Source organism: Camarhynchus parvulus, chromosome 9 (genome assembly GCF_901933205.1).
Source record: "Camarhynchus parvulus chromosome 9, STF_HiC, whole genome shotgun sequence".
In the NCBI taxonomy this organism is placed as follows: Eukaryota; Metazoa; Chordata; class Aves; order Passeriformes; family Thraupidae; genus Camarhynchus; species Camarhynchus parvulus.
Window position 1 is genome coordinate 9,225,962 of NC_044579.1, and position 19,529 is coordinate 9,245,490.

The 19,529-nt window shown below is 53.2% G+C and overlaps 2 protein-coding genes and 3 non-coding genes across 5 annotated transcripts; 4 read left to right on the forward strand and 1 right to left on the reverse strand.

The window, feature by feature from the left end:
* Positions 1–2,249: 2,249 nt before the first annotated feature.
* Positions 2,250–9,920, forward strand: NCL (nucleolin). Its single transcript, XM_030954059.1, has 15 exons — positions 2,250–2,453; positions 3,077–3,184; positions 3,775–4,063; positions 4,386–4,538; positions 4,916–5,104; positions 5,245–5,328; positions 5,585–5,720; positions 5,960–6,096; positions 6,434–6,560; positions 6,773–6,906; positions 7,263–7,386; positions 7,475–7,620; positions 8,112–8,238; positions 8,690–8,910; positions 9,147–9,920. The coding sequence occupies exons 1-15, from the start codon at positions 2,436–2,438 to the stop codon at positions 9,227–9,229; spliced, it is 2,076 nt and encodes a 691-aa protein (XP_030809919.1). The 5' UTR covers positions 2,250–2,435; the 3' UTR covers positions 9,230–9,920.
* LOC115907192 lies at positions 5,437–5,506 on the forward strand. The gene has a single exon (XR_004061008.1). It is a non-coding gene; the product is annotated as a small nucleolar RNA SNORD82 (small nucleolar RNA).
* Positions 7,728–7,804, forward strand: LOC115907194. Its single transcript, XR_004061010.1, has one exon. It is a non-coding gene; the product is annotated as a small nucleolar RNA SNORD20 (small nucleolar RNA).
* On the forward strand, positions 8,424–8,564 carry LOC115907190. Its single transcript, XR_004061006.1, has one exon. It is a non-coding gene; the product is annotated as a small nucleolar RNA SNORA75 (small nucleolar RNA).
* A 3,808-nt stretch (positions 9,921–13,728) lies between the features above and the next one.
* Positions 13,729–19,323, reverse strand: B3GNT7 (UDP-GlcNAc:betaGal beta-1,3-N-acetylglucosaminyltransferase 7). The gene is made up of 2 exons (XM_030954061.1): positions 19,235–19,323; positions 13,729–15,141 (listed from the first exon to the last, which is right to left on the reverse strand). Exons 1-2 carry the CDS (start codon positions 19,243–19,245, stop codon positions 13,941–13,943), a joined length of 1,212 nt encoding a protein of 403 aa, XP_030809921.1. The 5' UTR covers positions 19,246–19,323; the 3' UTR covers positions 13,729–13,940.
* Between the last annotated feature and the right edge of the window lie 206 nt (positions 19,324–19,529).

Here is a 19,529-nt window from a genome sequence, read left to right on the forward strand (position 1 = left end):
TTAACACAGAGCATGGATTGATATGGAGCATGGATTGACACAGCCCTGTGGGCAGCGCTGGTTCTCACTCCTCTGCACAGGGTGCTGTGCTTCTTCCCCCAAATGCTGAGCTCTGCTGCAGTCTCAGAGATGCCAGAGGCAAGGAGAACCTTCTAACACACTCCTGGGGAAAGGGACAGAACACAGGCCATACTGAGAAGTCCCCTGCCAGGGTTGGGAACCAAGACTGGCCAGCTGCCAGCCCAGCCCTGTGCAGATCCCACTGCTGGCACTGTTACTGGACACATGCAGTGTCCCAGCTGCCAAAACTGCCCCTGGCTAAAGCAGCAGTTGTACCTTTCTCATGACAAATCAGCCTCCCACAGCACGTGGAGGAACCAAGGCCAGCCCCAGCACAGGCAGCAGAGCTGTTCAGGCAGCCATGGTACACACAGTTATGGCACCACATGCATGGTGAGGAGAGTGCACTCAGTTCTTGCTCCAGACAGTTAAAAATCACTTTCAGGTCTCTCTTGTCTTCCATTCCATCCCTCTGCATGCCCTTGGGCCACACTTGGTCTGTGTCACTGCTTCCCCCATGCAGTGTCCCCGCTTGGGGACAGCTCCCGCAGCACACAGTGGGACAGGAGCCAGACATTGCTATTTCACAGGCAGGGCCCAGCTGCCCTACACAAGGGGTTTTCCCAGGTGGGATCCCCACCTGCCTGCATGTATGTGACCAGGGCTGGAATGGGGCACTCTCCCGCTCCATTCCATCTCCTTCCCTCCCCATGGCTGATGGTGGCAGGCTCTCCACAGGCTTGGCTTACTCCTGGAGATGCTGATTGATCCCATCACCTCGCAGTGAGTTGCCCTTAGCTATGGCTCAGCTTGCCTGGAAACTGCCTCTCCTTACCCAGCAGAGGAGAAAGAGGCACCAGGACAGCCTAGGGCCAGGTATATTGCCTCAGCCACAGCGTGTCCCTTGCTTCAGGTGGCACTGAACAATCCTGGGTGTGCCCTCAAGGGCACCAGGGCTGTGCAGGACGGCATTCATTGAGAGTCTGCATTTTTATTCTAGGGCTCACCAGGATCTCACGTTCCCCAAGTCAGGTGCTTATCTCAAGTAGGCCTTGGAAGAGCAAACTGCTCGAGTCACCCATGGCTGAGTGAGCAGCCCCCAGGAGCTGGCTGGATGCCCAGTCTGAAGTCGTAGGGGAGGTAAGGCACTGGGGAAACCCCAGCAATGCAGGTTGCTCTGTTAGGTAGGGGAAAGGCAGCACCCAGCCCTGCCAGCAGAGTGACAAGTGAAACAGGGATACCGATTCTGCCCTGGGGCCATTTCTATCCCGACTTTATAGCCACTGGGGGAAAATTCCACAGGGAGAAAGGTGGCGTCTTCTTGCAGTGACTGAATTCAAAAGCATCCATCAGGCAAGCTCAGGCTTATTTTTTTCTTCCACTTTAGGCCTTTTCTCCCAGCCTAAAGCAGTGGAGGCTGGCAACTGCAGAGTGCTCCTGTGCCAACTGCAACCTCAGCAGCAGCAGCAGGACACTGACCGGCTCCTACGGACGCCTCCTCGAGCTGTCCACGGGTGCTTGGTGCCTCCCGAGGGTCGGGGAGGGGACGCGGGGCCAGGCGGAATGGGTGGCAGGGACAGCGCCGGGGCGAACCCAGTCCCAAAGCGGAAGGCAAAAGCGTGTTCGGCACAGCTGCACGCCGAGCTGCCGCGGGGCCGGCCGGGCAGCCGGGACTGCCGGGCAACGGCACCGTCTCTCCCGGAGCCGGTCTCTGACGAACGCCCGGTCTCTGCCGGACCCCGGGACCCGTCACACCCCCGGTTCTCTGCCGGACCCCCGGGACCCGTCACACCCCTGGTCCCTTCCGGACCCCAGGACCCAACACACCGCCCCGGTCTCTGCCGGACCCCCGGGACCCCCGCCCGGCCCCACCACGTGGCCGCCGCCCGCCACGTGCTCGCCCGTGGCCCGGCCACGCCGCCCAATCAGCGCGCAGGCGCCGAGCTGCCTCCGTCCCATTGGCTGCGGCCGAGTCCTCCCGGGCGGGCGGGGGTGCGTCCCCCCGCGCTCGCCCCCCGCCGCACGGCCCCGGGGCTGGAAGGCGCCCTCCCGTTGGCCGATCGCAGGGCGCCGGCCATTGGCGCGGCGGCTCGAGGGGCGGGGGCTGCCATTGGCCGGGCGGCGCGGCGCGCACGGCGATTGGTCGGGGCGGGGGCGGTGGGGGCGGAGCCTGGCGCGGTGCTAGCAAAGGGGGCGGAAGGGGCGCGCGCTCGCTCTTTCGTGTCAGTGCTCGGCCCGGCCGCCCGCGCGTCCCCGCTGCTCCCGCCGCCCGCCCGCGGCCCGATCCCCCCGCGCCGCCGCCCCGCCGGACGCGCCCACCCCGCTCCCGACACAGCTCGGCCGCCGCCCCTGCGCCGCCAGGCACCGCCGCCATCATGGTGAAGATTACCAAGGTGAGGGCGTGGGGGGGCGCAGCCGCCGGGCGGGCAGCTGGCGGACGCCGCCATGACGGGGCGGGCGGGTGCGGACGGCGGCGGATCGGGGAGGGAGCCGGGCCGCTTTCGCCGCCGTGCGCTCGGGCCGCGCGGTGGATCTAGGCCTGCTCTCGGTCGCCGTGAAGATGGCGGCGAGGGGAGGGGCCGCGGGCCCGGAGGCAGCGGATTCAAGTCCCCCTTGTCCCGCTGCGCTCCGTGCGGCGGCCGCGGGCGGGGGCGCGGGGCGGGAGGGGAGCGGGCGGCGGGGAGCGGGTTCGGGGTCCGTGTGTGTGAGGGGCGCGGGTGGGCCCCGCGTGCGAGCGCGCGCGGATGGGGGGGGCGGGGCTACGTCACAGTGCGGCCACGTGGGGCGCGGGGCCAGCGAGCACGTGGGAGCGCGCCCTGCTCCCGGGAAGGCCCCGCGCTCCCGGGAAGGCCCCGCACACCGGCGGGAGCGACCCCGCAGCCCCCGGGCCGCCCCCTGAGCGCCGCCGGGGCCGGAGGGCGGCCACGTGGTGGGGACAATTGCCCGCCGGAGGGAGCGCTCGCAGGCAGCCCGGGTGAGCACGGGAGCTAAACGTCCTGCTCCCGCTCTCTTTCAGACCCCGAAGAATCAAATCAAACAGAAAAAAATGGCTCCTCCTCCGAAAAAGTTCGAGGAAAGTGAGGAAGAGGAGTCCTCTGACCTAGACGAGAGCAGCGGAGAAGAGGTGATTGATCTAGAGATGGAGTCAGAAGGGTGCACGTGTTACAGAAGTGTCGTGAGGGTTTTGGGTTACACTGTAACAGGGTGTCAATAAACAGTCGGTGTTCCTCACTAAACTGTGGCTAAAGAATAAACTGGATTTTATAAGGCTAAAGCCGCGTGAGGAAAAATAGCTCAACTGCTAAGTCTGTACTTCCAGGCTTGTGCAAGTACTGGTGGGGTCCTAAAGCTGTCCTAAAGCTGATAATCAAGTGGGTACCTAATTACCCTAGTAATGAGCAGTATGACTTTTGTCACATCTGGTTAATGTGCAAGTGTAGAAGTTCCAAGATGCTGAATGCTGATATACACCACAGGTCTTGGTTCAGGACCAGGGAATTTAGAGGTGCTTTGATGTTCCATGAGTAGGCTCCTGAAAGCATGAAAAAGCTGACTTGGAGCTTTATTGATTCATCAGGGTGGGCATTTGAGGTAACTTAACAGAAACTGTCAGAAGGATATTCTTTAGATTTTACTTGCTGTATGTTTGTCTGATAGTGGAGTAATGGTAGATTAAACAGGCTAGCATGAGTTTTACACTATTTTGTCTTTCAGATGATCCCCCAGAAGAAACCACAAAAAGTTGCTGTTACCCCAGCCAAGAAGGCTGCAACTCCTGCCAAAAAAGTTGCTACTCCTGCAAAAAAGGCAGTTACACCTGCAAAGAAGGTTGTGGCTACTCCACAGCCCAAAAAGGCTGTTACTCCAACTCCTAAAAAGGCTGCTGTCCTAACCAAAGGAGCAAAAAATGGAAAGAATGCCAAGAAGGAGGAGAGTGAAGAAGAAGATGATGAAGATGATGACGAAGATGATGATGATGAGGAGGAGGATGAAGAAGATTCTGGTAAGTTACCTTTGAAATACACATGGACTAAAGATGGTTCAATCAAATCATTAAATATGAGTACCTTTGGAATGAAGAGATTTGTGTGATTTAATACTTGGGGGGGTTCATGGATTAAAGAGGGGTTACAAAGGAGATGTGGGCAATGGGTGAAGTTTGGAGGAGAGCTTGAGCTGCAGCTACCTTACATGCAGCCTGCAAAACATCTTGTTTCTTGATTGCTCTTTCCTAAACTCTTGGACAAAATTTTGGGAAGCCCTAAGTACTTTTTACCTAACTAATTGAACCCTAGTAGTAAAGACTTGTGGTACTGTTGGTGCAGATGAGGAGGAGGAACCACCAATGCCTGTGAAGCCTGCAGCCAAAAAGCCTGCAGCAGTACCAGCCAAAAAGCCTGCAGCTGTGCCAGCAAAGCAGGAATCTGAGGAGGAGGATGAGGATGAAGAGGATGATGAGGATGATGAAGAAGATGATGGTATAAAATGTTTTATTATTGAACACTTACAGGGACCTGGGGGAGGGAGGTAGCTCAAAGGATAATGGGAGTGATGCAGTGTTTGCTGAGCTGGTTTTAGCTGGTTGCTGTTGTCCATATTGCTGAATGGGTGTTAATTTCCCTATTGTCAGTAAAACTTTTTACTGTTGGTGAACAGGTTTTGGGTTTTTTTAATGCAATAAAACTCAAGGAAGAGAGACATCTTTTGTAAAAATTAAGTGTATTAAGCTTTTTTCCTGAGAACATAAAAATTTCAGGAGGCATGAGAAACATTTTGCTCAACAGCATTTTGTTTTCTTGGTTTCCAAAGGTGCTTAATGTGGAACTGTCTAAATACTGTGCTCATCTTGTTCCAGAGTCTGAAGATGAAGCTATGGACACAGCCCCTGTTCCAGTGAAGAAAACCACTCCAGCCAAGGCTGCACCAGTGAAAGCCAAGGCAGCAGAATCTGAAGATGAGGAAGATGAGGAGGAGGATGACGATGAGGATGACGATGAAGAGGAGGAAGATGAAGAGGATGCCGAGGAGGAAAGTGAAGATGAAAGTGAGTTAAAGTTTAAAATGTTACAGTTGCTGAGTAACAGGAAGTCTTGTGTATGACTGGTGTAAAGATTAATGCTCCTGTGTTGATCCAGTTTAGGAAGAGTTGTGCATTTTTCAGTGTTGTTTTGTTTTCTGGCTCAGAACCTGTCAAGGAAGCACCTGGAAAGAGGAAGAAAGAAATGACCAATAAAAGTGCACCAGAGCCCAAGAAAAAGAAAACAGATGGTAAGTGGCGTGGGATCATCAAATGATGCTTGTTTAATGGACTGTGGTTGGACTCTGTTGCATGGGAAATATAACTGAAGGTCCAGGATGTCAGGGGTGGGGTTTCTCAGCACAAATGATGATCATAAGGGACTTAATACTGAAGTGTGATGTCACTTTTAAACAAAAACTGATGTGCTAAAGCTGTCTGGACTCTGGCTCCCAGTTTTGAAAGCTGCCTTTAAAAAACCCCACTTGACTGTCTTTTCATTTAAAGGGCCCACATCAGCTTTCTCTGTATTTGTTGGAAATTTGGTCTGCACCAAGGAGTTTGAGGAGCTGAAGACGGGACTCAGAGAATTCTTTGGGAAGAAGAATATTGAAGTTGTAGATGTCAGAATTGGTGCTTCCAAGTGAGTTCATCAGTAGAATTTTGCTACTAATTTCTTTTATTTAGCACTAAATTGTTCATAGGGGTCCAAGTGTGCTGGTGCTGGTTCCCCTCAAGATGCTGGAGTGGTTGCTTGGTAGTGGCGAGGGTTTGACTTTGCCTGGAACCTGACCAGCCAGGACCTCTGTGGTGTTAGGTTTGTGTTTGTGGTCTCTGCTGCCAGAGGTGGATCAGAGAACCTCAAGGATGCTGTTCTTACAGGCGGTTCGGCTATGTGGACTTCTCCTCTGCTGAGGATCTGGATAAAGCTCTCCAGATGAATGGAAAGAAATTAATGGGTTTGGAAATCAAACTGGAAAAAGCAAAAAGCAAGGAAGCTATGAAAGAAGACAAGAAAGGTATGGCCCAATTAAGAGTTTCTAAAATGCTTACATACACGTATACAAGTTCAGACTGGAATATCTGCAAATGTGATCCCAAGAAATAGTGCATGTTGGGAGGGCTGAGGAAGAAATAAGTTTCTTTCTGAAACTTTAGGACCTGTTTTTTTGAACTTGATGCCCTTAAGAGAAGCACAGTAGTTTCATTAACTTTTGTTACAGTTACTTTTGCAGCTTCTGAGAATGTGAATGCTTGCTCTTACTTTCTGGATCAACTTGCTGAGTCTCACTGAACTGGCAGTGTAGATGAGGAGGGATTTTTAGCTGCTAACCTGAAAGTAACTTGCCTTTGCAGAGAGAGATGCCAGAACGCTGTTTTTGAAGAACCTGCCCTACCGCATAACCGAGGATGACATCAAGGAGGTGTTTGAAAATGCAGTGGAGGTCCGGATAGTGATGAACAAGGACGGGAGCAGCAAAGGGTGTGTAGCTGAGAAAACTGTTGTGTGTTTGCTGTTCCTTTAGCTCTTGGCATATTCTGATAAGCTTACATGTCCTTTGGCTACCCTAAGGAACCTGCTGCATTGTTGTCCTACTTTTTGCAGCATTTTTCTTTTACATCTTCCCCCCCTCATTCGCAAACTTTGTTGTTCCTGGAAGGAGGCGTTTGCTTACATTCTTCTCTGTGTTGTAGGATGGCCTACATTGAATTTAAAACAGAAGCTGAGGCAAACAAAGCTCTGGAGGAGAAGCAGGGCACAGAAATTGAGGGTCGTGCCGTGGTCATTGACTTCACTGGTGAGAAGAGCCAGCAAGAACATCAGAAAGGTACTTTCCATACTGATAACATGCATACAGATGGCATTCAGGGTTCATTTCCACTTGCTTCAGAAGTTCCTGGGGGTATGCCAACTTAAAATACTGCAAGAAGATTAAGATACCAGCCAGATCTTTTGCCTGACTTGTGTTCTGCATCCTATGCACTTTGTCTCTATTGCATGTTTCAGACAAGGGGGGCAATTGGTCTCAGTGAATAAAACAGGGTTGGATTTTGCTTTGTGCCTCACCCTGAGGTGAGGAAAGGGCAACAGGTATTCTTAACCCCTTGGCAGAATCTGGTAAGTAGAGAACAAGAGCTCTCCTTCTCCAAACCTGCACGTAACAGCATTGACTTTTCCCCATAGGAGAGTCGAAGACCCTAATTGTCAACAACCTCTCGTATGCTGCTACAGAAGAGACTCTCCAAGAAGTGTTTAAGAAAGCTTCTTCCATCAAGGTGCCACAGAACAACCAGGGCAGGCCTAAAGGGTAGGTTGTGCCTTCCACTTGACCCCCAGGCTGGCATTGCAAGTGACTTGCCTCCCCCAGGCTGACTGGAATCTTCCTCTCCACACAGGTATGCATTTGTAGATTTTGCCACAACTGAAGATGCCAGAGAGGCATTGAATTCCTATAACAACACAGAGATTGAAGGCAGAACAATCAGACTGGAATTCAGTGCACAGAAAGGGAACACGAACGCACGAGGAGGAGGATTCAGTCGTAAGTGTTTCATGTTTGATCTCCAGCTGTGGCAGGAGAGCACCATCCAGGCAAATCTGGGGCTGCTTAAAAAAAACAACAAACATGCCAGACGTAAGCAAGTATGCTGGATATGATGACTGATTATCTGAAATGCTGATGAAACTGTTGTCAAATTCCTCTAGATAGTCAAGTGCTGATCCAGCGGTGTCTGTACAGTTAGTTGTTATCATTGTTGACAAGGTGGAAGCATGTATTTTAAAAAAAGGAGGGGGGCAAACTTAATTTGGCAGTATCAGGTTGGCTGATGGAAATCCTTTGATGTCAGGCTCTAACTGCAGTCCTGAAAAAGCTTCCATGGACTCCAGGTTCTTGGGCTGTTCCTTGAAAACAATCCCTTTATCCCTGAGAGCTGTTCTGGGAGCCAGTAACGCAAGCTGGATGTGATGTTACGAAGCTGAAGGCTGCCTTGCTCAAGCTGAATGAATTCTGAATGTGCTCCCTTTTCACAGAGCAAAGCAAAACATTGTTTGTCAGAGGCCTTTCTGAGGACACCACAGAGGAGACGTTAAGAGAATCGTTTGAAGGCTCAATAAGTGCAAGAATAGTCACAGACAGAGACACTGGATCATCTAAAGGGTGGGTTGAACATCACCTGGGCTGGCTTCAGGTGCTACATAGCACCTCACTTCAGCTGATCTCTGCAATGCAGGGTGTTTCTCACGCTCATGTGGATGGTTCTGTGAAACTGGTAAATGGGGTGGGAGCAGGAAACACACAGCTTTGGGTCCATTGGTGGAGGGCAACACGTGCTCACTCCTCACCTCTTCTCAATGAGCTCCTTCCTGCCAGCAAATCTCCGTGGCAGTTGATGGATTCGCACGAGAAGGAAATTAACTGTACAGTACTGGCAAACTCACAGTGGGGCTCCATCGATTGTGATTAGCCACTGCTGTCCTACAAGTGACACATCCTGTGGGATGCAGAAGTGCTGGTGTTTGATTCCGAAAGGATTTCTGTCAGGAACCTGCAGGTGGTGCTGCAGCTCGTGAAATCTGACTGACTGTTGCTTTTGTAACCTGTTTCCTAGGTTTGGTTTTGTGGACTTCAGCTCTGCAGAAGATGCCAAAGCAGCCAAGGAAGCCATGGAAGATGGAGAGATAGATGGAAACAAAGTGACCCTTGATTTTGCCAAGCCAAAGGGTGACTTTCAGCGTGGTGGTGGATTTGGTGGTCGTGGTGGCAGAGGAGGTGGCCGAGGAGGAAGAGGTGGATTTGGTGGCAGAGGAGGTGGCAGAGGTGGATTTGGAGGTAAGAGGAAGCAAATGCTGCTGTTTGGAGGGGGTGTGCTCCGAAATGAACCCAAAGCCATCTTGGGGTTATGGTGTAGAGCTACCAGAGAATATTGGATGTGAATTTATTTTCTGTCCTGTGCCAGGATGGGTTTGGAAGGGCAGTAGTACAATTACACCACTGCAATATATTTGTGTGCATTTAATATAAATACTATAGTGGTAACTCTGCTTTTTGCAAAATTTTATTTCTAGGTAGAGGAGGAGGTGGCTTCCGAGGAGGCAGAGGAGGAGGTGGAGATCACAAGCCGCAAGGGAAGAAGATCAAGTTTGAATAAACTTCCCCTTTCCTTTCCCTTTTCCTGCTCTCTGAGACTATCTGAAAGGACTCCGGGGGTTTTTATTCTCCTTTGATCTTGGCGGAGCCTTCGGAGGACATTCCAAGAAGCGAAGCAGTACTGTGAGCCGCTTGGAAGATAAAATTTTCATTTCAAGGAAGAGAGAGCAAGCCATTTTGACTGCTTGCCTGTTCAAACGAACTTTTTAAAACAAAGAGTGATAGATGTGGGAATTTACCCCTTGTCTGTGAGTTGTCTTGAATTTATAATGTTTTACCCATGTACAAATTTTTTTTTTCCTATAAACTTCTGTAGCATTTTTGCTGTAAAAATGCAGAATGTTTTATCATTTGTGCTTTAGCACCCTGTCTTGGACAGATTAAAGGACCTAAACTGGTTCGTGTTACTTCTGTGCCACTAGATGAAGCCAGGCTGTGAGAAACAGGCTGTCTGTAGCCTTCCCTCTTTTGGGTTAAGGTCATTGGTGTCACAGCAGCAGCTTCTGTCCTGCTCTGCTCCAGCAGTGTATGCATGCTGTTAGCAGGAAGTAGGGGAAAGGATTATGGTGGCCAAGGTAAGCTCTGTAACCACAACCTTTTTTTTTTTTAAACTGAAGATGCTGTGATGGTGCTTGCTAGCCATTTGCTTTTCTACTTTCTTTTTAAACAAAGTAAATCAGATCTTGTACTAAGGCCCTGCAGTTCAGTTGCTCTCTCCTACAAGTTTTCTATTGTACTTCATTTGGAATTGTCTCCTCTTGCCCCTAAGTGTGAGCAGGAGTTTGGGCTTGAGTGGCTGTTTGGTTGTGGCCAAACTCAGGCCTGCTGTCCTTCCTCACCCAAGGTCAGGCAGCAGCCTGGGCATGAAGGGCCTCAGTCCTGGCCAGTCCTGTGGCAGTGGTCACTGGCTGGTTTTTCTAGCCAGGCACAGTGTGCTGCCCTGCAATGGTAGCTGTTGAGTCCATGGTTTTCCCAGACTGGTGGGTGCAGAAAACAGGCACAGAAAGCAGGGCTGTGTAGCCGAGCTTGGCTGGGCATATGGTCTCTTAGTGTTCTCTACCCCTGCCTGGCTCAAAGATCGTGCCCTGGCATTTGGCATTTGGCCTGTGCCAGTGGCCTCTGGCTGCAGCCGTGGTCAGACTGTCCCACCCTCCTGGCACACAGCCACTGCTGCGACCTTCCCTGCCCTGCCCAGCCTCTGCAGCCGCTCCCGCTGCTGTGGCCATTTCTCCTTGGCTTCCCAACATCGAGCCCTGCCAAAGGCCATTCCATGCGGCCAAAACTAAACCAGTGGCGTCTGGGGTCGCTTCAGCTGGACAGCTGTACGGTTTGTGTCATCGCCCCCGGCCCTTCGCCATCGGCCATTTTGGAGCCGCACCCGCGGCCCAGTGGTAAATGGTCGGACGGGCGGGCGCGGCCGCCAGGGGGCAGCACCGGCCAGCGTTCCGCGTCCTTCCCGCCCTGCGTGAGGGGGCGGCTCTGAGGGCACTGCGGGGAGCCGCGGCCGGAGCCGCCTCCACACCGGGGCAGCTCTGAGGGCACTGCCGGGGAGCCGCGGCCGGAGCCGCCTCCACACCGGGGCAGCTCTGAGGGCACTGCCGGGGAGCCGCGGCCGGAGCCCCCTCCACACCGGGGCAGCTCTGAGGGCACTGCCGGGGAGCCGCGGCCGGAGCTGCCTCCACACCGCACAGGGGCCCTGCTCCCCCCGCCGGACACGTGGCATACAGTGGCATGTGACAGCGTGGGGTCACACTGGAGAGGGAACGGGCAGGAGTATCCACTGAGCGCTTGTGTTTTGTCCATGTGTATGAAATTTTTGGTGCCCTGGGGAAGCCAGCCCTAGTGACAGCCCAGCCTGCCAATACAGTGTGTTCTTGTCCCCTGACCTCTCTGCTCCCCAGCACCGGGAGTGTCTGAGCTGGGTGCCAGCCCTGGAAACAGCCCCTCAGTGCCCAGACGCCAAGGTGACACCCACGGGTTCACCTGTGGCTTTCCTCCTCTTCACCCCAGCCAGGTTGGAACCTCATGACCAGGGGCTGTGTTACCCCATGGTGCTGCTTTGACTGGGGAAGTGAGCAAGGTCCTCCTGCTGTTGGGAGGTTAGCAGGGACAGGAGTGCCCATCTCGTTTTGCGCAAGGAGAGAGTGCTCAACAAAACCAGTGAGTTCCCAGCCCTGCTGTGGTGGCTTTTGCCACAGAGGTTGGCATGAGAAGCTCCTCCCTGCAGAGCACCAGGAGGATCTGAAGTTTAGTTTGAGATGAAGGTGGAGGAGTGCATGAAAGAGAAAAAATACCCACCAGCCTGGTTACCGTGCCCGGCTCCAGAAGGAAGCTGTGCCAAAAACTGGAACAGGACAGCTTCAGTCCCCAGTTGCCCATTCCAAGAAGTCAGTTTTGTCACTGTAGCCCATTGCCAGGTTTTGTTCCCAGCAGAAACTCACTAATAATGACATGAGGTGAAGGCTTGTAGGACTTTTTTCTTCTTCTTTTAACCTTTATTTAGAAACTAGAATATTTACCAAACTCTACAAGGTTTCTCTGTACAGGTCCCACCAGATGAAGAACACTGAGAGATGTCTGCACACAGCCCTGGCTCACCATACCCATTGCTACAGAGAGCGAGAGCTGACCCTGCATCCACGATAAATGTACAGCCTAAAGTACTGTACCTGGCATAAATTATGGAGGTATTGATTTGGAAAGTGTTTCCGAACTCACTCCTGTTTGAAGGAGGGAGAGGAGGGGAAAAGGAAAGAGTTGTGTGCTGCCTAAGCCCAGTGGGTACCAAAAATGCCCTCAGGACTCTGCTGAGGGACCCGGTGCATTGTACATCCAGTTTCACAGTATCACCACCAGCTGAGCCCTGGGCAGCACTGGCTCTTTCTCTTCCTTCTCTTCAAATCTGCATCTTATCTGAACAGGGCCATTTTAAGAGTGGTGTGGCTTGGCGTGTGGGTGCCCTTTTTGACTGGTTTATGCTCTTTTTTATTTGTTTTCTAACCTGGGAAATGTACTTGGAGTAAATGAAACAGGTCTGTTTCCAAAACGCATTAAGAAAATAAGAGAAAGGGGGAAAAAAAAAAGGCACTGCACAGGGGGACCTTTGAGGTAGTAAAACTTTTTTCCTTTCAATGTCTGGCACCAGAGAGGGAGAGAGAGAAAGGGCATCTGTGCCTGTGTTTCGCTGTGCGTGGTCAGGGCCATGGATGTGGCTGTGTGTGTCCAGCCCCTGCAGGGACATCTGGGCATGCCAGCCCTACACACAGGGACATCTGTGCGTGTAGAGCCTGTGCCTGGGAGCACGTGTGTGTGAGCATGTGTGGCTTTGCACATTCCTGTGGCCTTTGCTCATGCCTGCAGTCAGTGGCTGGAGAGTATCCGTGGCCCTGGTGTGGGCACATGTCTCTGTGTTGGGTGGTTTCCACCAAAGCAACCATCCCAGGGCTCCCCTCAAGAGCTCGTGGCCCTTACAGCCCGAAGAAAAAAGGCCATGTCTTGTGACGCCATTTCCTGTCATGCTCCAATCTCACCCTGCAGAATAAATACTGCAGCAACCCTGAGAGGAGCAGATGTGTGAAACACCGGCTTTTCTTCACTTTGTCCCCTTGGACCCTGCTTCTCATGCCAGAGCAGGACCAATGTCTCCAGCCTACCCTGGAGCATCACAGTTGCCGACAAACCAGGGCTGAACCCGAAGCAGCCACACACAGAGCCTTTGGGGCTGTTGTTCCCCTGCAAGGCAAAGCCACGAAGGCAGCTGTGCAGCATGGAGAGGGTCTCCCACAGCACCCCCTGGCATGCCCAGGAAGCTGGGTCCCAGAAGTGACAAATCCCTGGGGCACTCCAAGGGGGGCCACCACTTTTCTCCACTTCTTCCTTGGCTACAGGCAAGGGCAGCTGGCCTAGTCTCTTTCCTGCCAGGAGGAATAAATCCCTGAGGAATTTCAGCTGGGTGCATTCCTCTGAGGACACATGCAGTAAGGCCGCAGAGGGGCTGGGGAGCCAGGCACAGCCCAGGCTGGTGCTGGGAGCCACCATTGCCTGGTCCCTCTGGCAGGGACAAGGACCCCAGTTCCACAACTGCCAGGCTGAAACCCTAACGGGGACTCAGGGCTGTTGAGGGCCAGCCTCGGAGAAGAGCCCCTTTCCCCAGCTGCATATGGGGACACAGAGGACTTTGGTGGGGGTGAACCCAATGCACACAGGGTCAATGTTACCAAGACCTTACATAGAGGAGAAATTTGAGATAACAAAATCCCATGATTTTTGAGTCAGGAGGGTTCATGCACTTGTAATTGGCTGAACTCCCTTGGAGCAGCTTCCCTGGATAGCCAGACCCTGAACATCTCCAAAAAATGCCAGTGCCACATCCCTCCCTGCCTCCCTCCACTCCTCCACTCATCATGCTGCTGTGGAGGAGGTACCTAAAGCAGAGCACAAACCTCTTTGCCCTCTCTCCATTTTGTGCTAGACTTGTCATGTTTTGTTGGTTTTTTTCTCTTTTTCAGCAACCCCCAACCCAGCTGGAGATACGTGAACCACAATACAGTACAGGAACAAACCCTGCCCATGAGTGCAGTGTCTCTGCCCTCCTCACCCCGGAAGGCAGTGCCCCTGAAGGATTTGTGTGCCACCAGCGGAGGCTCACCCCACCCCAGAGCAGGGATCAGTTGTCCCAGCTCCTGCAGTCCCAGCTCTCCAGAGAGACTGAGCTAAAGGACATTGAGTTTTCTTGAGCATGTCAAGTTACTGTGGACCAAGTCCCACATTTGGAGCAGCTCTGGAGGCAGCAGTTTATGAACCACCAACATACTCCGGTAAAAACATGGCTCCTTGTTCATCTTGCTGTTCTTGTTTTTCACAATACCAAAAGTCTTGAAGCCCTCGTGCCCAACAGGTGACACTTTAAGGACCTCCAAGCACATCCCTAGGAAGACGTCATCGATGGGGTACAGCTCCAGTGTCTCTGAGGCCTTATGCAGCCTCTTGGCCAGAGCTCCATCCATGATGAAGCCCCCACCCCCTGCGTAGGGTGGGTAGATGTTTTTGTTGTAGAGGGCGCTGGGGATGTAGTACTTGTTCTCCTTCTTACGGATTGGCCTGGCCCTGTGGAGGACATCCCCCACAAAGAGGTCCTCTCCCTCCTTCTTGTCCTCCAGGAACTCCAGGATATTGCTGGGACTCACAAACACATCATCGTCGCCTTTGAAGATGAAGCGGACATTGTCACAGTAGATGTCGACCCACTTCAGGAAATGGACCTCTTTGAGGGTGAGGTTGAAGAAGCTATCCAGGAAATCCCACTGCAAGATGTCCCCATAGATGTGGTTCTCATAATCTAGCAGTTTCTGGTGGTTGGCTCTCTCCTCCTCCTTGGAGGCGGTGCCCAGCAAGAACAGCGTCCTGATCCTCTTGCCCTCCACGTCCTTCTCTTGGCCCCAGGTCCTGCGGATGGCCTCGCGGCGGTCGTGCTGTGTGATGATGGACTTGACCACAATGAGCAGGTAGACATCCCCGCTGCACTTCTCTGGATGGTTGATCAGCATGGGGAAGTAGCGGCAGTGCCGATAGAGCAGGAACTGCTGGAAGTTGGGCTCCAGCCCCTTGAACCAATCCACCTTGCTGAAGTTCTGGTTGGCTGAGCAGTTGGTAGTGGTGACATCCCAGGATTTTGTTTGCTTTGCTGTCACGCTCTCCTCCTTCACAGGAGCCTTCTCCTTCTTGGTCTTCCAGAAACTGTTGCTGATGGAGAAGGCGTTGTCTCTCTTCTGTGATTTCAAGGGCTCTGAAGGGGGCAGTTCTTTCTGCTGCTGGCCCTGCATGAACTGGTTTGGGGCCATTCCACGCTGCAGCACCGTCACTGTAATGATCAGCAAGAAGGAGAGACAAACTGTTTTGTAGATGGTCTTCTTCCTAAAGGGAAGAGACAAGGGGTTAAGGAGAAGAATATACAGGCTTAAAGAGGCTTGTCTGCAAAAGTACTTCCTTGAGAGGTCATGGGATTCTCATAATCTGTGTTCCATCACCTTTTGAGGAGGAAAAACTTTGTGGGAAGAGCTGCAGGACACCTCAATGCATACTCTTGCCAGCTGCATCCTGCTTGTGGGGTGGCTTTGGGACCATACTTAACTGTAGGAACAGGCACAAAGTATGTGGGGAATGGTTGCAGTGTCATCTGGTAACCTCAGTACTAAGATCAGGGAAGTGAAAATGGGCTGAGAGAGAGACAAGTCAGGGTGAGAGTTTCAGCAAGGCAGCTGTTTCAGGAGAAAATCCCAAGAGAAACTGCTGTTTCAGCCATCTGAAAATTGTAGTTTAGGACAAGAGCAGGAGGGAATTATCTTTTCCACAAAAGCCTTAGCTGCAAGACAGACATACCGTCCATGGCCTAGACTGGCATCACAGGTTACACAGCACTGAGAAACCACACCATAGGAGTCAATATGAAACTAGCATTGCTGTTTAATTTCAAAATGGCACATCAGGACAAAAAAGGAAAGCCGTTTGAGTCAAATTTCATGGTTCAGTGGGAAAAAGACATCCCTAACCCTACAACCACCTTGGGAGCCAGTATTTCTGGGGGCACTCCTGGGCATTTGGGCAGCTCTTGGGTCCCGTTGCTTCCTTTGTGGTGATAAGGAGCAGCGGATGCTGGGCAGATTGGGTGGGCAGATTTTCCCAGCCTGTGACAAACCAGGTGTCTGCATGTCTAGGGTGCAGGGCATGAGTAGATCAAACCCAGTTCTTCCTGGGGCCATCCTGCTGCTCTCCTCTGCTGCAGACCTATAGCCCTGGGAAGCTGCTGGCTCAGGGACAGACCCTGCTTGGAGTTCATGGGGAGCTTAAGCAGGATCCTCCTGAGGTCCTTGGGACTACAGGAAGGCTGGACTTGGAGATTATTGATGCACAGTTCCTCCCCAGCCTGCTTTTCCATTCAGCTAAAGGTGGGTTTCTCATCCCACTGCCACAGAGGAGGGGAACTGCTCTCTCTGCCCAGCTGCACAACGTAGCTCCTGAGCGCTCAGCTCCCTCCACAGCTTGCACACTGCACCAACTTCCTCCTGCCTCAATCCTGTGTGTTCAGCTGCCTTGGGCCATCTCCCTGTGCAGATGAGCACTGGGCATGGGAGGATAGCAGCTGAGCTCCTTTTCTCTACTCCCAACAGCTTCCCAAGGGCAGCCCCATCTCTGTCTGCTCTGACACAAGGTGCTTGGCAGTCCCTGAACACTCTTTTCCTGCCACTGTGCTGTGGAGCTGATGGAGACAGATGTGGCACTGGTCTTGGGATGCCCCTGTGCTTGTCCTCTTCATGTCAGAAGCACATCCCAGCCTGGGTGACACCCACTGGGACAGCCCTCAACCCCCTACTCCTGTCAGAGCCTGAAAAATCCAGAATCATCTCTAGCAGGCAGATGGCACCTTCACTTCAGGACACTCCAGAGAAGGAGCTTGGAGCTGAAATCAAAACATTTAACCCAAGTATTTTCCAGATAGACAAAAATCCCCCCAAAAGCTGCAAAACTCTCCTAGACCTGGGGACTGGATTGTGATCAGAACCACCATGAAGCTGCTGAGTTTTCCTCAGGCTGCACCATAACACCTGTGGGACACCCTATAGATCATCAGACTCCCCAGGGCAGGACACAACACTGTGCTAGGGGATTCCACTCACCCTGAAATGCAGCAATCCCAGAAGGGAACCAGGAGCTTTCAGGAGCTCCTGCCTCTGGCTTCGCTCTGAAGCACAAAGAACTTTTGAGCTCGACGTTGTCATGGGAAAACTGTGATCACTAGTGTGGACTGTGGGAGCGAGCATGGAAATAAGTAATTAAGGATAAATGGATAGATATTCCTCATCCGGTTTTGTATGTGGCCACTCATCTGAGACTGATGAGGGAGCAGTTCTGATTAGATCTCACCATTCCCTTAACCCTCTCCAGCCCTGCCTGCACAGATTTGAGCTTATTCTTACAAACCCTTCAGTTCCAATAAAACTTTATTCCAAGCACAGCCAAGCAATGTTTAAAACCTCTCATCCATACCTGGCAAGAAAATGCTGCAGAATTTCTGCTGCAGAAATAACCCCTGTCACCCTGTATAGTAATTTCATTTGCATCAATCCCATCCCATCCTGTCCTGTCCCACCACATTCTTACACTCCCTGCCATCCAAGGACAATGAGTGATAAGATACTCAGCCTGAAGGATGGCCAAACGTTCCCCAGTACCCAAAGGACAGGGAATTACTGATACAAATTTTAACAATTTGCATAGGTAGGGCTGTCATTAACTGGCACAGATGGTCCCAGCCTTGGCAGACTCTGCCTAACAGTGCATGGGTGCACTGACCCCCATTACTCTCCTTGGGACAGAAGGTTCTGACCCAGGGCTGAGGGGACAACTCCAGCTTTTATTAAGAGGTGGAGCGTCAAGTGGCCTGGGTATGTTTATAGGTGAGGTGTTGCACAACAGCACAGAAACTTATTCCTCCTTCCTTCAGTGGGCCCTGTTTCCCTGTTCTCACCAGTGCAATTCCTGCTTTTTTACAATAACCTATTTGGGATTTTTCCTATTGGTCTGACTGCAAACCATGGGGTCCCACCAGGTCCAGCAGGAACCAGGAGACCCACAGCCACCTCTGCCTGGCAGAAACCCTGTCCCTGCACTGCCAGGAAAGCGGCGGGGACTGGGAGGACCCCGAGCCACAACCGCAGGCAATTCCCATATCAAACCAAGGATTTGGGGGGGCCGCCATCGGTGCCAGTCAGGTCTGTCTGCCCCAACAGCTGGTGTTGGTGCCATCAAGAGAGCTTTCAAAAGGTCTTGACACGCTCCTTCTCTTCCCTTTTATCCACCAAGGAAACTTCAAAAGCCTCCCTGTGAGATGGCTTTGCCACCAGGCAGTTAAATATAAACTCCAAATTAGGGGTGGGCAGTATCCCTTTCAGGTGTTGATGCTCGAGGGCAGATGAGGCCCCGGGAGACAGGGGCTCTCTATCCCTATCCCATTCGCTTTGGATTCATGTGAAAACCTCTTTGATCCGCCAGCGCTATATATTTATGTGATAGGGGCTTTTGCTGGCCCCTCAGCTAGACCCAGTCACTGGAGGCACCACCAGTATAGAGTCCTGTCTGTTGGCAGCGCCAAGGATTTGGAGAGGGGATCTTATAAAGAGGCAGATGCTGGGCAGAAAGAACCCAAATGTCCCCAGAAGTAGCCTGTGCAATAGCTGGGTACAAGCACCAAGCGGGGCTGCAGCTTGCCATGCGGGTGCCCGGAGATGCGTTCCCTCCTCACAAAAGTCTGGTTTAAATACCAGGCCGTAAAACCACGCTTCTGGGGAAGGGGCAAGAGCCCAAACCCCGAATATTGCCCCGGCCGAGGGCATCTGCCCCCAGGCTGGCGCTGCCGTGGGACGGGACCCCACCGAGCAGGGCTGGAGACCCTGCTGCCCCCGGCCCCTCCCCACAAACCAGCTCTTTTCAGGGGAAAGCTGAGAAAGGCACCCCCGGGGATTGAGGGGCACCAACCGGCCGCCCCTGCCCGTTGGCCCCCATCCTGCCTCCCGCCGGGCCGGAGCTCCGGTGCCCCGGGATGGAGAGAAATTCGTGTCGGGAGTGGACCCCAGAGAGCCTTCTCCGGGGTACCGCGGCCAGCGAGACCCCGCCTGGGAGCCCCGCGGAGCCGCGGCGGCGGCAGGGTCGCTCCTGGGATGGGGACAGACGGACAGGGGACGAGTGACACACTCCGTCCTTAGCCGCTTCCGCACGCCCACCGTCCCCACCAGAGGTGTCCTTCCCCGGCCAGCCACCCCCGGGGCGACAAGAGAGAGGCACTCGGTGGGGAGGGGTCCTCGCATTCCCCCGGCTCCGGGCAGCGTCGGGACGGCAGCGCCGGGCAGCGGGAGCGGAGGACAAGGGACGGCGGAGCCAGGGATACCGGGACTCGGTGCGGGAGCGGGGCAGGAGCGGGGCTCGGGCTCCGCGCTCCCCGGAGATCACTCACCACTGGAACATGCTGGGAGTGGGACGGGGCGGCCGCTCCGCTGCTGGCCGGGCTGCCCGCGGTCCGGGCGCTTCTCTCTGCACTCTTCCTCCTCCTCTTCTTTTTTCTTTCTTTTTTTTTTTTTTCCCCTACTTTTTCTCTTTTCCCTCCCCTCTCTCTCCGAGGTGGAGCCTAGAGATGGATGGCAGAGCAGGTAGGTTAACTCTTGCCCTGCCCCTCTGTCCCGTCCCCCCCGCCCGCCCCAGCAGACAGACACCTCCCCAGTGCTCCCAGGGCAAGGAGTTTAAGGGTGACA

What these genes read in the sequence shown, in the direction of transcription:
- NCL (XM_030954059.1), top strand. An exon ending in GGAGGATGAAGAAGATTCTG is followed by an intron (nt 4,064 to 4,385) that starts GTAAGTTACCTT and finishes CTGTTGGTGCAG; the next exon opens with ATGAGGAGGAGGAACCACCA. An exon ending in GGAGGAAAGTGAAGATGAAA is followed by an intron (nt 5,105 to 5,244) that starts GTGAGTTAAAGT and finishes TTTCTGGCTCAG; the next exon opens with AACCTGTCAAGGAAGCACCT.